This window comes from Mastigoproctus giganteus, chromosome 9 (assembly GCF_048544385.1).
Source record: "Mastigoproctus giganteus isolate SK-2022 chromosome 9, ASM4854438v1, whole genome shotgun sequence".
NCBI lineage: Eukaryota > Metazoa > Arthropoda > Arachnida > Uropygi > Thelyphonidae > Mastigoproctus > Mastigoproctus giganteus.
Window position 1 is genome coordinate 4,685,588 of NC_143583.1, and position 13,715 is coordinate 4,699,302.

Here is a 13,715-nt window from a genome sequence, read left to right on the forward strand (position 1 = left end):
AACCATGCAGTGATAGCACATAATATACTCCTCATGTCTTTTTTTAAAATTAGAAAAGTAAATTGAATCATTGATGTGGAACATTTACTGATATTTTGGGCTTCATGTTTCAGACTTTTACCAATTTTCTTTGGTAAAAGCCTGATGTTTGGACATTAAAGCAAATTGGTAAATCCCATAATTTACTGGATTTTGGGCTTTTACAATGAAATATATATATTTAAATTAAAACTAATTAGTAAATTGTAAAAAATAATAATACCAAAAAAAGAAAGAAAGTAAAATAAAATAAAGAAAAAATGGCAAACATCATTGGCTGCACAGCATAACCAACATGTTGTCTGAAACAATATAAATTAAGTTACACATGTAAATAAAGATATGTCAGCAGAGTGGATAGCCTGAAAACAGTGGATACAAAAAACGAATAGTTAAATAAAGGCACATTTAAGAGAATAATGGGGGTGGGGAGACTAAATTAAGGGAAAGAGTTCAGTAAAAGGAATATGTACTTGAAGTTTTTTTGAATACTGAACTTGGCCCGTTACAACATAAGATTGCTCATCAATGATGAAGACAGGATATTAGAACTGGAAAAGGAATTAAAAAATGGGAATTGGAATGTCATTGGCTTGGCTGAAACAAGAAGAAGAAATGAATTACTTATAAGTTTATTAAGTGGAAATCTGCTGTACACCAATGGAAACAGCGAAAAGGGCAAAGGTGGAGTTGGCTTTTTTGGAATTCAAACAAAACTACATCGCTAAGGGTGTCAAGACTACTACTACTACTACTACTCAGGAAGCTAAAGGGTGTCAAGACTACTACTACTCAGGAAACTAAAGGTTATAATGATATAAGCACCAACATTGAACCATGATGATGAAGAAGTTGAAGAAATGTACATTGAAATTGAGAGACTTATAGATGAACAGAAAACTCACTACACCCTTATTATGGGGGACTTAAATGCTAAGGTTGGAAAGAGACAAAACAGTGCAGAAAGGGAAACTATAGGAAATCTTGGAATTGCAAAAGAAATGAAAGAGGTGAAAAACTTGTGGAATTTGCAGAATCTTGAGGGATGTCAATAATGAACACTTTTCTCAAGTAAAGGGTAAACAGAAAGTGGACATGGAAGAGCCCAAATGGATTAACAACTAATGAAATAGACTTCATCCTCACTAACAGATGATATATTGTGAACGATGTTACCGTCCTGAACAAGGTAAATGTTGGAAGTGATCACAGAATGGTAAAGTGCACACTTGATATAGACGTCAGAAAAGAAAGTAAAGGACAAAACTGACTTGAATAAATAATACAAAGGTTTTTGAGATAACAGAAGAGGAGAAAAGGCATTATGTATTGGAAGTTAAGAACAAGTTTGAGCTTCTGATGACCTCTCAGGACCAAGATATCGATGAGGAAAACAACAATAATTTTCTGAAAATGATAAAGCCCGAGAAACCTACAGGTTAAATGAAATCCAAAGAAGAAAAATTTGTCAAGAAACATTTGCCATGATGAACTGAAGATGAGAAATGAAGAGCAGATAAACATTGACAAGGACAAAATTGAGTATACTGAGTTATGCAAAGTCATTAGAAAGGATATAAAAAGATATAACACAAGAAAAGTAGAACAAGCATTAAGGGAAAACAAAGGACTAAAATCAGCAGTCATGAGCAGTAATACAGAAGTACAAATGATACTGAAACTGAAGAATAGTGATGGTGTACTTATAAATAACATCTGAATTTTATTGGCACATTAGCAACTAAGGCTATAATGCGCCTTATAAATAACAGAGAAGGTATAATTCAAATAGGAAAAGGCGGCTATAAAGAATTATACAAGGAGTGAGGAAATGATGCAAGCAGTGAGGAAAATGGATCACAAGTTAGCAACACATACGACATAACAGATATCCTTCCTGATGAGGTAGAACATGCATTGAAGAAAATGAAGAATCAGAAAGCCCCGAGTGAAGATGAAGTTGCTGTAGGTTTATTAAAATTGGGAGGAGGAGACATGACACAGAAACTGTCAAGACTGTTCACAAAATACATTAGTAGCTTTTCTAACAAATGTTTTTTTTCTGCGATCATTATATCACTTATTTTATGTCAATATCTTAACATCTCCCAGACGTATGAGACTGCTTTTGACTGCAAATATCATTGAGAAGTAGCTGTTTAATTCATCTGCCATTTCTTACAGGCTTTCTATAGACCTTCTCATGCAATCAAATAGTGCATCTATCTGTATTCTTTTGTTTTGTATTCTATCAAAAAGAACTCCCTATCCCTGATCATAGCTTTCTTTCCTAGTGGTTTCTTATAATCAGCTTTTGCTTGTTTTACCCTGTCAGTGACTTTGTTACATATTACAGTAGACTTTCAGAATAATGGCACTTTCGGGGATTCAAGATGCCATTATTTCGATTTTTCCATTATCTAGAAAGTTTTATTTTTAATATATTTAATGAAGAAATAAAATTATAAACAAATGAGGCTAAAGAAGAAATAGAAAGATTAAGAATGCAATTTTATTAACTGCACATAAAAAACAAAAATGTCAATGATCCAATATTATATTTTGCCATTAATACACTCCCACTTAAACCCAATCTATTTTCCATTATCATATCAAGTTTGTCACTAAGCTTTAACGTTCTTAATTATTCTTCTTTTCTTCTCTGTATGAGGTTGATTAACTTCAGGAGCCACAGTGAGGGGGTTTTAATTTAAAATAAATGTAAAACAGCACTATAATCCGTGATATCAGTACAGAACTCACTTTCAAGATGGCGAATTTAAATAAAAAAAGTAATCATGACTTGTCATTTTCTTTTTTTGTGGCACTGAAAGACACCTGCACTGTATGTAAATATCCGATCTCAATGTGCCGTTGTTTGGGGTGCCATTATTTCAACAGTCTACTGTATCTTATAATGTTTATACAAACTGAAATCATGTAATTGTCTGTAAAAGAAATTCCATGATTCCAATTGTCTGAGCAAAGAAATTAACTAATTTCTTTGCTCAATTAAACTGTTAACCTCACCTATCATACATTCTGGAGTTTATCTAGGAGGTTTTCAATGTCAGATTTAAGTAACTCATTTTATCTTACCCATTAGTGAATGCTGACGGTGACTTAAAAATGTACTAAATGGGTAAGTCAAATCTTCTGGTTTGGAAACATTAGCAAAACTCTCATAGGATGGATAAGATTGATAACCATATTCAGATGCAAATCGTGGAGTTGGAAATGTTGTCCAATCCCAGCTATCACCTCTGTAATTGTAGAAATGAACTGCAAGGTAAGAAAACAAAAATGGGTCAATACAAGTGTAAAAGTGAATTTTATTTTTAAATGAGCTATAAATAAATAATCAATACATATGAAACTTAACATGAGAAAATACAGAAGAAGCTTTTTCCATTTGCTAAACATTTGTGTTTAGGGCATGGCTTACCTGTAGTTACATACTGCATATACGTTATAAAAGAAAAGCAAATTATTTTTAATATCTTTCATCAACCAATACAATACTAGAGGTCCAGATAACATTCCTGGCTTATTTTGGAAAATGACTGTCGCTACCTTAAAACCCCTCATACTGCGGATATTCAACTTGTCTCTCAGGCAGAGGAAGTATCCTAAGCACTTTAAGCAGGTCAATATAGTTCCAATTTTCAAGAAAGGTGATAAAAATGATGTAACTAATTACAGACCCATATCATTGCAAAACAGTCTGGCTAAATTCTCCGACACAGCAGTACACAAACATCTCTTTGAATTCTTCAGGCCTTTCATTGATCAGAACCAACATGGTTTCTGGTGGCAAGTCTGTAGTCACAAATTTGCTTCCTTTCTGGCAATACACCTCAGAAGTGCTTCATAATCACCTTCAAGTTGACGCAGTCTACACAGATATATCTAAGGCATTTATAAAGTTGCACGAAAAACCTCTGGAAAAACTTAAGCAATATGGTATCCATGACCCTCTGCTCTCATGGCTGCTATATCGAAATCATGACTCAGACCAGAGCAGAAAAGCAAAAGGCTCAAGCTAATGGGAGTGCTACGGCTCATGGGAGAACTGAGGGGGGGCAGTTGCCCTCTAAATCACAGCCTTTTAAAATGCACTGCTTGCATGATTTTTGTGGAGCAATCGAGTACGGGACATGATATTGCCATGGGGGATGTCTTTGTGTGTGCGCGATGTAAGAAGTGTAAGGAAATCAGGCAACAACTCTCAGCATTGTTATGGGCCAATATGAGAGCTTGAAGGACAGGGTGGATGTCCTCGAAGAATCTAAATTGAGGGGCCCATCAAGCTCTCAGCTGCTCACATCAATGCAAGAGCTCGCACTTGGTCATCACGCAATAAAGTGGCAACCTCCAAGGCAGAATGCACTGGTCCAACAGGAAGTAGTAGTTGTTGGTGACTCTATTGTCAGGGAAATGGGGAACATGCTATGTAAAAAGGATAGGTGGAACAGGACCAGGGTATGTCTGCCAGGGACAAAGGTTGATGATGATGTGGAATGGATATCAACTCTTAAGGGTACAAAAGGTGATATAGTTGTACACGTTGGCACTAATGATATTAAGAGTAGGAGACCGGCAGAATTACTTAACAAGTACAGGTCACTGTTCAAAAAAAAGCTGTGAATTAGGGTTGAATTTGAAAGTGCTTGCAATTCTGCCCAGACATGTTAGGAGGGAGTATATGCTGAGAGCCTTGTCGATCAATTCGGCTCTGAAAAGATTGTGCAAGGCTCAAGGGCTAGAATTTTTTTCAGCCTGCTCTGAACTTGTTAACAGGAGAGATTGTTTCTACAGGGATGGGATACACTTAAATAGAAAGGGTGCAAGAATATTTCCTGATGCTATCAAGGCAGTGTTAGGTGGGTCGGAAAACTGCTAGCTTGGGGGGATACAAGGACTAATAGATTAACAGTAGCCACTGGCAGAGGTGAAAGGGATTTTTGCACTGCTTCTATTGGAATGAGCAGCTGCCTGGAAAACAAGATGCAGGGTATTTCAGAGACTGCTGGGAGTCATTGCGGTACAAGTAAACACATTGGTTGTGTTAGGTTAGCTAAGAATAGGAACAGTTGCATTATACTTGCGTGTACACCAATCCTAGGAGTTTGGTAAATAAATTTGATGAATTTGAGGTATTGCTCAAAACATCAAAGGCAGATATTGTTGGGATCTCAGAGACGTGTTATCACACAGATATAAGGAATGCAGAACTGGAATTTGGGGAGTACAATGTGTACAGAAAGGATAGACAGAATAGGAAGGAAGGAGGGGTTTTATGTTATTAGTTAAGAAACACATAAAATCCAAGGAAGTGAATACAGTCGACATCACTGGACAGTGCAGTGTCGAGTCAGTTTGGTGTGACATAAGCACTGGGAGATCAAAATTGAAAGTAGGAGTGTGCTTTAGGCCTAATTACTCTGATGAGTATACTAAGAAACTGTACAGGGAAATAAGAGTTGGCCAGTAAATCAGAGAGTCTTATAATGGGGGATTTTAATTTCCCAGATACTGACTGAAATTCGTAGGTTGGTCACTCACACACTAGCAAGGCTTTTGTGGATTTATTGGATGATTGTTTTCTACATCAGATTTGTTCAGGAGGCAAATAGAGGGAGTAATACTCTTGATCTGATTATCAGTATTGATCCTTCATGCATTAATTAAGAATCTGCAGATAATGAACCATTAGGTGGCAGTGATCACAGTGTGCTGAAGTGGAATTTACTCAAAGAGATAACTACCATAAGGGGTAAAGGGAAGGGTTTTTGCTTTCGTAAAGGCGACTACGGTGGTCTGAGACAGTATTTAATTTTTATACAGGGGGACCAACTGAGGATGTTACCAAAAGCAAATTCAAAATGGGAAGCATTCAAAGAACTTATCTTGGAAACTACTAGAATTTGCATATATACAAAAAATATTGTTCAAGGTTTAGGCCTACATAGATATCAAATGAACTAATGAGACATATGGCAGAGAAGAAAAATTCAGCGGATACATATAAATTAATGGGTGAAAAGGAAGCCTATGATAGATATAAGCTGGTTTGCAACCAAGTCACAAAGGAGATTAGGAAGGCAAAGGCAGATTATGAGAAATCGTTGGCAAAGGATGCAAAGAAAAACAGAAAAGAGTTCTTTACCTATGTAAACTCTAGAAGGAAAGGGATGAATCAGATTGGTCCTCTAGATATTGATGGTTCAACAGTTGAGGATCCTGCTTAGGTGGCTAACAAACTAAACGAGTATTTTGCGTCTACATTCACATATGAGGAGTTATTCAGGAAGGGGAATGCCAGAGGTGAAGTAAACTCTGGTAGTAAGCTAGATGATTTTGTAATAACTGAGAGGAAAGTGGAGGACAAATTCTTGAGGATAAACATAAAAAAGGCAACCGGGGTGGATGGGATCTATCCAGTTATATTAAAGGAGGCAGCAAAGGAAGTAAGCAAACCCTTAGCCATAATTATGAGAGATTCTTTGAACTTACGAGAGGTACCATAGACTGGAGATGTGCAAATGTGACCCCAATTCACAAAGGAGGATAAAAGGCGGACAGAAGTAATTACAGACCTGTGAGTTTAACTTCTGTTCCAGGAAAATTAATGGAGGCACTGGTTAAAGAAGCACTGCAGGATCATCTAGACAAGAATTCAGTTATAGCTCAGACACAGCATGGTTTTGTTAAGGGTAAGTCTTGCCTGGCCAATTTTTTTTTTTTTTTTATGTGAACCCGAAACACGAGAGGTATTAGAACCTATAGTACTTAGTACCGTGTGTGGGTTTGAGGTTAAGAAGATGAAAGAAGATATTTGTTGACATTGGACTTGAACTTCTGTAGATTGTAATTTTCAGAAAATACGTATGAAGGAATGTTGTTCCAGAAAACGCCAGTTGAATGAACAAATGAGGAAGATGAAAAGTTGGTTCTGTGGGTTTGAAGTTGGACAGTAAATGGTTGTTGGCTAGTGGCGGCACGTGTTCGGACTGTTTTGAAAGAGAGAGCAGGAATTATAGAAGCCAATTCAGAAGAACAGTGCCCATAGCAGTATCTGTAGAAGAGGCATGCAGCAGAAACAGTGCGTCTATGAGAAAGCGAGTGGAGAGACTCTGTTAGAGATGAATCATTAATTAACCTAACTGCCCTCTTCTGAATGGAATCAAGAAGCCTGAGAGAGGTTTTGGAGGCACCACCCCAGATGTGGGAACAATATTCCATGGCAGGGCGGATTTGCGATTTATACAGAGTGAGCAGCTGTTTGGAAGAAAAGTAACGCATAGAGCGAAAGAGAAAACCAAGTTTTTTAGATGCAGAGGAAGGAATATTTGTAATGTGCTTGTGCCAAGAGAGATTAGAAGTCAGGGTAATCCCCAAAAGAGATATATCATTTTGCCTAGAAATCGGAGTGTCACTAAAGATAAGCATAGGGAGCAGAAGAATCCTTTTTGCGAGATATAAGACAAGACTGAGTTTTAGAAGGGTTGAAATCAACTAAGTTGTTTTTGCCCCACTGGAGAATTACCTGAAGATCGGCATTTAAGGAATTGGTAACAGATTTTCGAGAAGTTGCAGCTGATTGAGCAGGACAAGGTTTCTCAAAATGGAAAGTTGAATGCAATGTGCTATCATCGGCAAAACTATGGATAGGATTTCCAGTCAATGGCAGAAGGTCATTGATATACAAGAGGAAAAGAGTGGGGGAAAGAACTGAATCTTGGGGGAAACCGGCATTAGTGGAGAAGTTAGAAGACAGAGAGCCATCTACCATCCCCCTCAGTGAGCGATCAGAGAGAAAACTGGATAACCAATTACTAAAAACAGTTGGCAAACCATAAGATGGAAGCTTGTTTAGAAAACCTTTATGCCAAACACAATCAAAAGCCTTTGAGATGTCAAGAGCAACTACTTGTGTTTCACCGAACCTTTCCATTGAATTAGTCCATAAATGGGTAACATAAGCCAGAATATCTCCAGTGGATCGACACTGATGGAATCCATACAGGTGATCGTCGATCAGACGGAAGGTTTCTAGGTGGTTTAAGAGTTGGCGGTTAATCGATTTCTCCATTACTTTAGAAAGAGTAGAAGTAATTGCAATGGGACGATAATTGGATGGGAGGGATTTGTCACTCTTTTTAGGAACTGGCAAATGAGCAAATTTCCAAGCAGAAGGAAAAACACCTTTGGAATAAGAAAGTGAAAAAAGGTGGAAAAGAATAGGAGTAAGTTCGGGAGCACAGGTTTTGAGAACAAGTGGAGAAATACCATCAGGACCTGGAGAACAGACATATGCACAAGTACCACCTTTGAGGCGAAAGGAATCATACAGCGAATAATTTGGGCATCTGAGATGAGCAGTAGATGAATCAACCGATAACTGAGATTCTGTCAGAAAAAGTACATGGGGTTTGGCAAACTGCAAGTGAAAATGGACATTGTTGAGATTAGAATTGAGACCACGTATGTTTGTGAAATGAATTAGGAAGTCTTTGGGAGGTTTAGATCTTTTCGCAGATAAGCTTGCTCTATTAGTTTGACAATTCATGGTGTATTCAATAGTAAGAAAAAGTAGGTGGGACATGCTGTATGAAGTAATGAAATTTTTGGATATGGTGTACATGTGGTAAGAATATACCCAGATCCTTGACATAACGTGGCCTCGACAATGCTCCCCGCATACACACTACTCGGACTCCCTCCATTTACTATCTGGCAGAGTAGAGGTAGCAAGATTATACACTAGCTGATCCGGAAGCTTCCTAGAGAGTTACCAATAGGTTCAGTCCGGTGTACTAACTAGCGCCGACCTGCGAATACTGTTTTAGAGCTGTACCCTCGAAATGTAAGGAATATTGGATCTCGCCACAACGTTCATCGTAACCTCAAAAGTCATCAATCATACTGCATGATGGAAGAGGTAGGGAAGGGTTGACCGGAACTTAGCTCTAGAGACTAAACATGGGTTACACCACTTCACGACTCCAATAAGCAAAGTGGTGGTATTTCACCGGTTGATGAGAGTCATCTACCACCTAGTACTGCCTGGTAACATAGAGGGGCGGCATTCCTCCATGCGGTGTGGGCGCCACACCTCGATCCCCTGCTTACGTTGGTTTACACCTGGGTGGTCACCCACCATGTACTTATGCATAGAGGTTATACCCAGGATTACTAACAGTCCCACCATCGTGAAGGTGCAAGCAGAGGATTTGGCTGTCACAGACCGTCCGGACTTCGCCGAAATTGGGTCCACTTGACTTGAGTGTCACCCGAATATCAGTTCCATCAGCGTTTTAGACTCCCAGGTAGCAAGTACAGCTTGTCTGGCATATCTGAGAGAATGTCTGTGAAAACATCAGCTGCCTCCTTTAATATAACTGGATAGATCCCATCCACCCCGGGTGCCTTTTTTATGTTTATCCTCAACAATTTCTCCTCCACTTTCCTCTCAGTTATTAGAAAATAATCTAGCCCACTGCCAATGTTTACTTCACCTACGACATTCCCCTTCCTGAATAACTCCTCATGTGTGAATGTAGATGAAAAATACTCATTTAGATTGTTAGCCACCTGAGCTGGATCCTCAACTGTTGAACCATCAACATCCAGTGGACCAATCTGATTCATCCCTTTCCTTCTTGAGTTTAAATAGGTAAAGAACTCTTTTCTGTTTTTCTTTGCATCCTTTGCCAAGGATTTCTCATAATCTGCCTTTGCCTGCCTAATCTCCTTTGTGACTTGGTTACAGACCAACTTATATCTATCATAGGTTTCCATGTCACCCATTAATTTGTATGTATCCCATGCATTTTTCTTCTCTGCCATAGGTCTCATTAGTTCATCTGACAACCATTTAGGCCTGAACCTTGAACAATATTTCTTGGTTGGTATGTAAAGCCTGGTAGCTTCCAAGATTAGTTCCTTGAATACTTCCCATTTTGAATTTGCTGTTGGTAACATCATCAGTTGGTCCCACTGTATAGAATTTAAATACTGTCTCAGACCATCATAGTCGCCTTTACAAAAGCAAAAACCCTTCCCTTTACCTCTGATGGTAGTTACCTCGTTGAGTAAATCCCACTTCAGCACACTGTGATCACTGCCACCCAGTGGTTCCTTTATCTGCAGATTCCTAATGCATGAAGAATCACTACTGATAATCAGATCAAGAGTATTACTCCCTCTAGTTGCCTCCCGAACATGCTGGTGTAGAAAACAATCATCCAATAAATCCACAAAAGCCCTGCTGGTGTGTGAGTGACCAACCCACAAATTCCAGTCAATATCTGGGAAATTAAAATCTCCCATTATAAGACTCTCTGATTTACTGGCCCATTCTATTTCCCTGTACAGTATCTTATTATACTCATCAGAGTCATTAGGCCTATAGCACACTCCTACTCTCAATTTTGATTTACCTATGCTTATGTCACATCAAACTGACTCCACACTACCCTGTCCATCGATGTCGACTGGCTTCACTTCCTTGGATTTTATGTGTTTTTTAACTAATAGCCTAACCCTTCCTCCCTTCCTATCCTGTCTATCCTTTCTGTAGACGTTGTACTCTCCAAATTCCAGTTCTGCATTCCTTATATCTGTGTGACACTACGTCTCTGATATCCCAACAATATCTGCCTTTGATGTTTTGAGTAATACCTCAAATTTATCAAATTTATTTACTAAACTCCTAGCATTGGTGTACATGCAAGTATACATGCACCTCTTTCTATTCTTAGCTACCCTAACACAACCCATGTGTTTACTTGTACCGCAATGACTTCCAGCAGTCTCTGAAATATCGTGCATCTTGTTTTTCAGGCTTCTGCTCATTCCAATAGAAGCAGTGCAAGAATCTCTTTCACCTCTGCCAGTGGCTACTGTTAATCTATTAGTGTTTGTCTTCCCCCAAGCTAGCAGTTTTCCGAGCCACCTAACACTGCCTCGATAGCATCAGCAAATATTCTTGCACCCTTTCTATTTAAGTGTATCCCATCCCTGTAGAAGCAATCTCTCCTGTTAACAAGTACATTCCAGGCTGAAAAAAATTCTACCCCTTGAGCCTTGCACAATCTTTCCAGGGCCGAATTGATCGACAAGGCTCTCATCATATACTCCCTCCTATCGTATCTGTAAGAATAGAAACAGGTGCAGGTATACTTGCGTGTACACCAGTGCTAGGAGTTTAGTAAATAAATTTGAGGTATTGCTCAAAACATCAAAGGCAGATATTGTTGGGATATCAGAGACGTTGTGTCACACAGATATAAGGGATGCAGAACTGGAATTTGGGGAGTACAACGTCTACAGAAAGGATAACAGGATAGGAAGAGGGGGAGGGGTTATGCTATTAGTTAAGAAACACATAAAAACCAAGGAAGTGAAGCCAGTCGACATCGCTGGACAGTGCAGTGTTGAGTCAGTTTGGTGTGACATAAGCATTGGGAGATCAAAATTGAGAGTAGGAGTGTGCTATAGGCCTAATGACTCTGATGAGTATAATAAGAAACTGTACAGGGAAATAGAGTGGGCCAGTAAATCAGAGAGTCTTATAATGGGAGATTTTAATTTCCCAGATATTGACTGGAATTTGGGGGCTGGTCACTCACACACTAGCAGGGCTTTTCTGGATTTACTGGATGATTGTTTTCTACATCAGCATGTTAAGGACGCAACTAGAGGGAGTAATACTCTCGATTTGATTATCAGCAGTGATTCTTCATGCATTAAGAATCTGCAGATAAATAACCACTAGGTGGCAGTGATCACAGTGTGCTGAAGTGGGATGTACTCAAAGAGGTAACTACCATTAGGGGTAAAGGGAAGGGTTATTGCTTCCGTAAAGGCGACTACGATGGACTGAGACAGTATTTAAATTCTATACAGTGGGACCAACTGATGATGTTACCAACAGCAAATTCAAAATGGGAAGCATTCAAAGAACTTATCTTGGAAGCTACTAGGCTTTACATACCAACTAAGAAATATTGTTCAAGGTTTAGGCCAAAATGGATGTCAGATGAACTAATGAGGCATATGGCAGAGCATCAAAATGCATGGGATACTTACAAATTAACACATGACACAGAAGCCTATGATAGATACAAGTTGATATGCAACCAAGTTACAAAGGAGGTTAGGCAGGCGAAGGCAGATTACGAGAAATCCTTGGCAAGGGATGCAAAGAAAAACCGCAAAGAGTTCTTTACTTTACTTATGTAAACTCTAGAAGGAAGGGGATGAATCAGATTGGTCCACTTGATATTGATGGGTCAACTGTTGATGACCCTGCTCAGGTAGCTAACAAACTAAATGAATATTTTGCATCGACATTCACACATGAGGAGTTATTCAGCGAGGGGAATGCCAGAGGTGTATTCAACTCTAGCAGTAAGCTACAGAATCTTGAAATAACTGGGAGTAAAGTGGAGGAGAAACTGTTGAAGACAAACACAAGAAAGGCACCCGGGGTGGATGGGACTATCCAGTTATATTAAAGGAGGCAGCAAAGGAAGTAAGCAAACCCTTAGCCATAATTATGAGAGCTTCCTTGGACCCAGGGGAGGTACCCATAGACTGGAGATGTGCAAATGTGACCCCAATTCACAAAGGAGGATCAAAGTCTGAAACAAGTAATTATAGACCTGTGAGATTAACTTCTGTTCCAGGAAAGTTAATGGAGGCACTAGTTAAAGAAGCACTGCAGGATCATTTAGACAAGACTTCAGTTACAGCTCGGACACAGCATGGTTTTGTTAAGGGGAAGTCTTGCCTGACCAATTTGATTGGATATTATAGTGCAGTCACAAAAGAACTGGATGCAGGGAATAGCTTTGATATTAGCATTAGCATTAGTAGAGGCATTTGATGCAAGAAAGCAAGCTTATGCAGCATCAGCCAAAAAAAAACCCCACTTCCACTTCACCCCTCTGTTCGTTCAAAATACCTGTCCAGCTGAGCCTTAAACTTATTTAGGCTATCAACGTCCACCACAAGGGATGGAAGTCTGTGCCACCAACCAACCACCCGCTGGCTAAAGGCAAATTTCCGCACATCTATCCTACATCTGTCTTTCCTCAATTTGAATTTATGCCCTCTCAGGTGATTATTCTGAGCGAGAGGAAGAATCCCATCAGCACTGAGCATGCTTAAACCATTCAAGGCTTTATACACCTCTATCAGATCACCTCGCTGGTGCCTAGTCTCCAGACACTGTAATTTGCAAAACTTAAGCCTTTCTTCGTAAGAGCACCCCTTTGTTCCATTCACTAATCTTGTTGCCCTTCTCTGTACTCGTTCCAGCAGCTCTACATCCTTCTTGAAATGAGACCTCCAGACCTGTATACAGTACTCTAGGTGTGGCCTGACCATTGCCTTATACAATGGAATAATCACCTCCTTATCCCTGCTGGAAAAATTCCTGTATATCATTGACAATACTCCATGAGCTACTCTTGCAGCCCGTCTGCACTGCTCAGAGAACTTCATATCTGCCTGCACAACCACCCCCAAGTCCCTTTCATTCTCTACCACTGTCAGTGTAGTACCACAGAGTTGATACGTTGTTCTGGGGTTGCTGTTTCCCATGTGTAGTACTTTACATTTGTCAATGTTAAACTTCATTTGCCACCTCTCAGCCCATCTGCTCA

At 39.2% G+C, this 13,715-nt stretch overlaps 1 protein-coding gene across 1 annotated transcript in view; it reads right to left on the reverse strand.

The window, feature by feature from the left end:
- The window catches only part of beta-Man (beta-mannosidase), a 249,878-nt gene that overhangs the window by 67,940 nt on the left and 168,223 nt on the right, over window positions 1–13,715 (reverse strand). Inside the window, exon 11 of the mRNA XM_090381630.1 lies at window positions 3,139–3,321. Within this exon, the coding sequence (XP_090237756.1) occupies window positions 3,139–3,321 (183 nt within the window). The remainder of the gene's footprint in view (window positions 1–3,138; window positions 3,322–13,715) is intronic.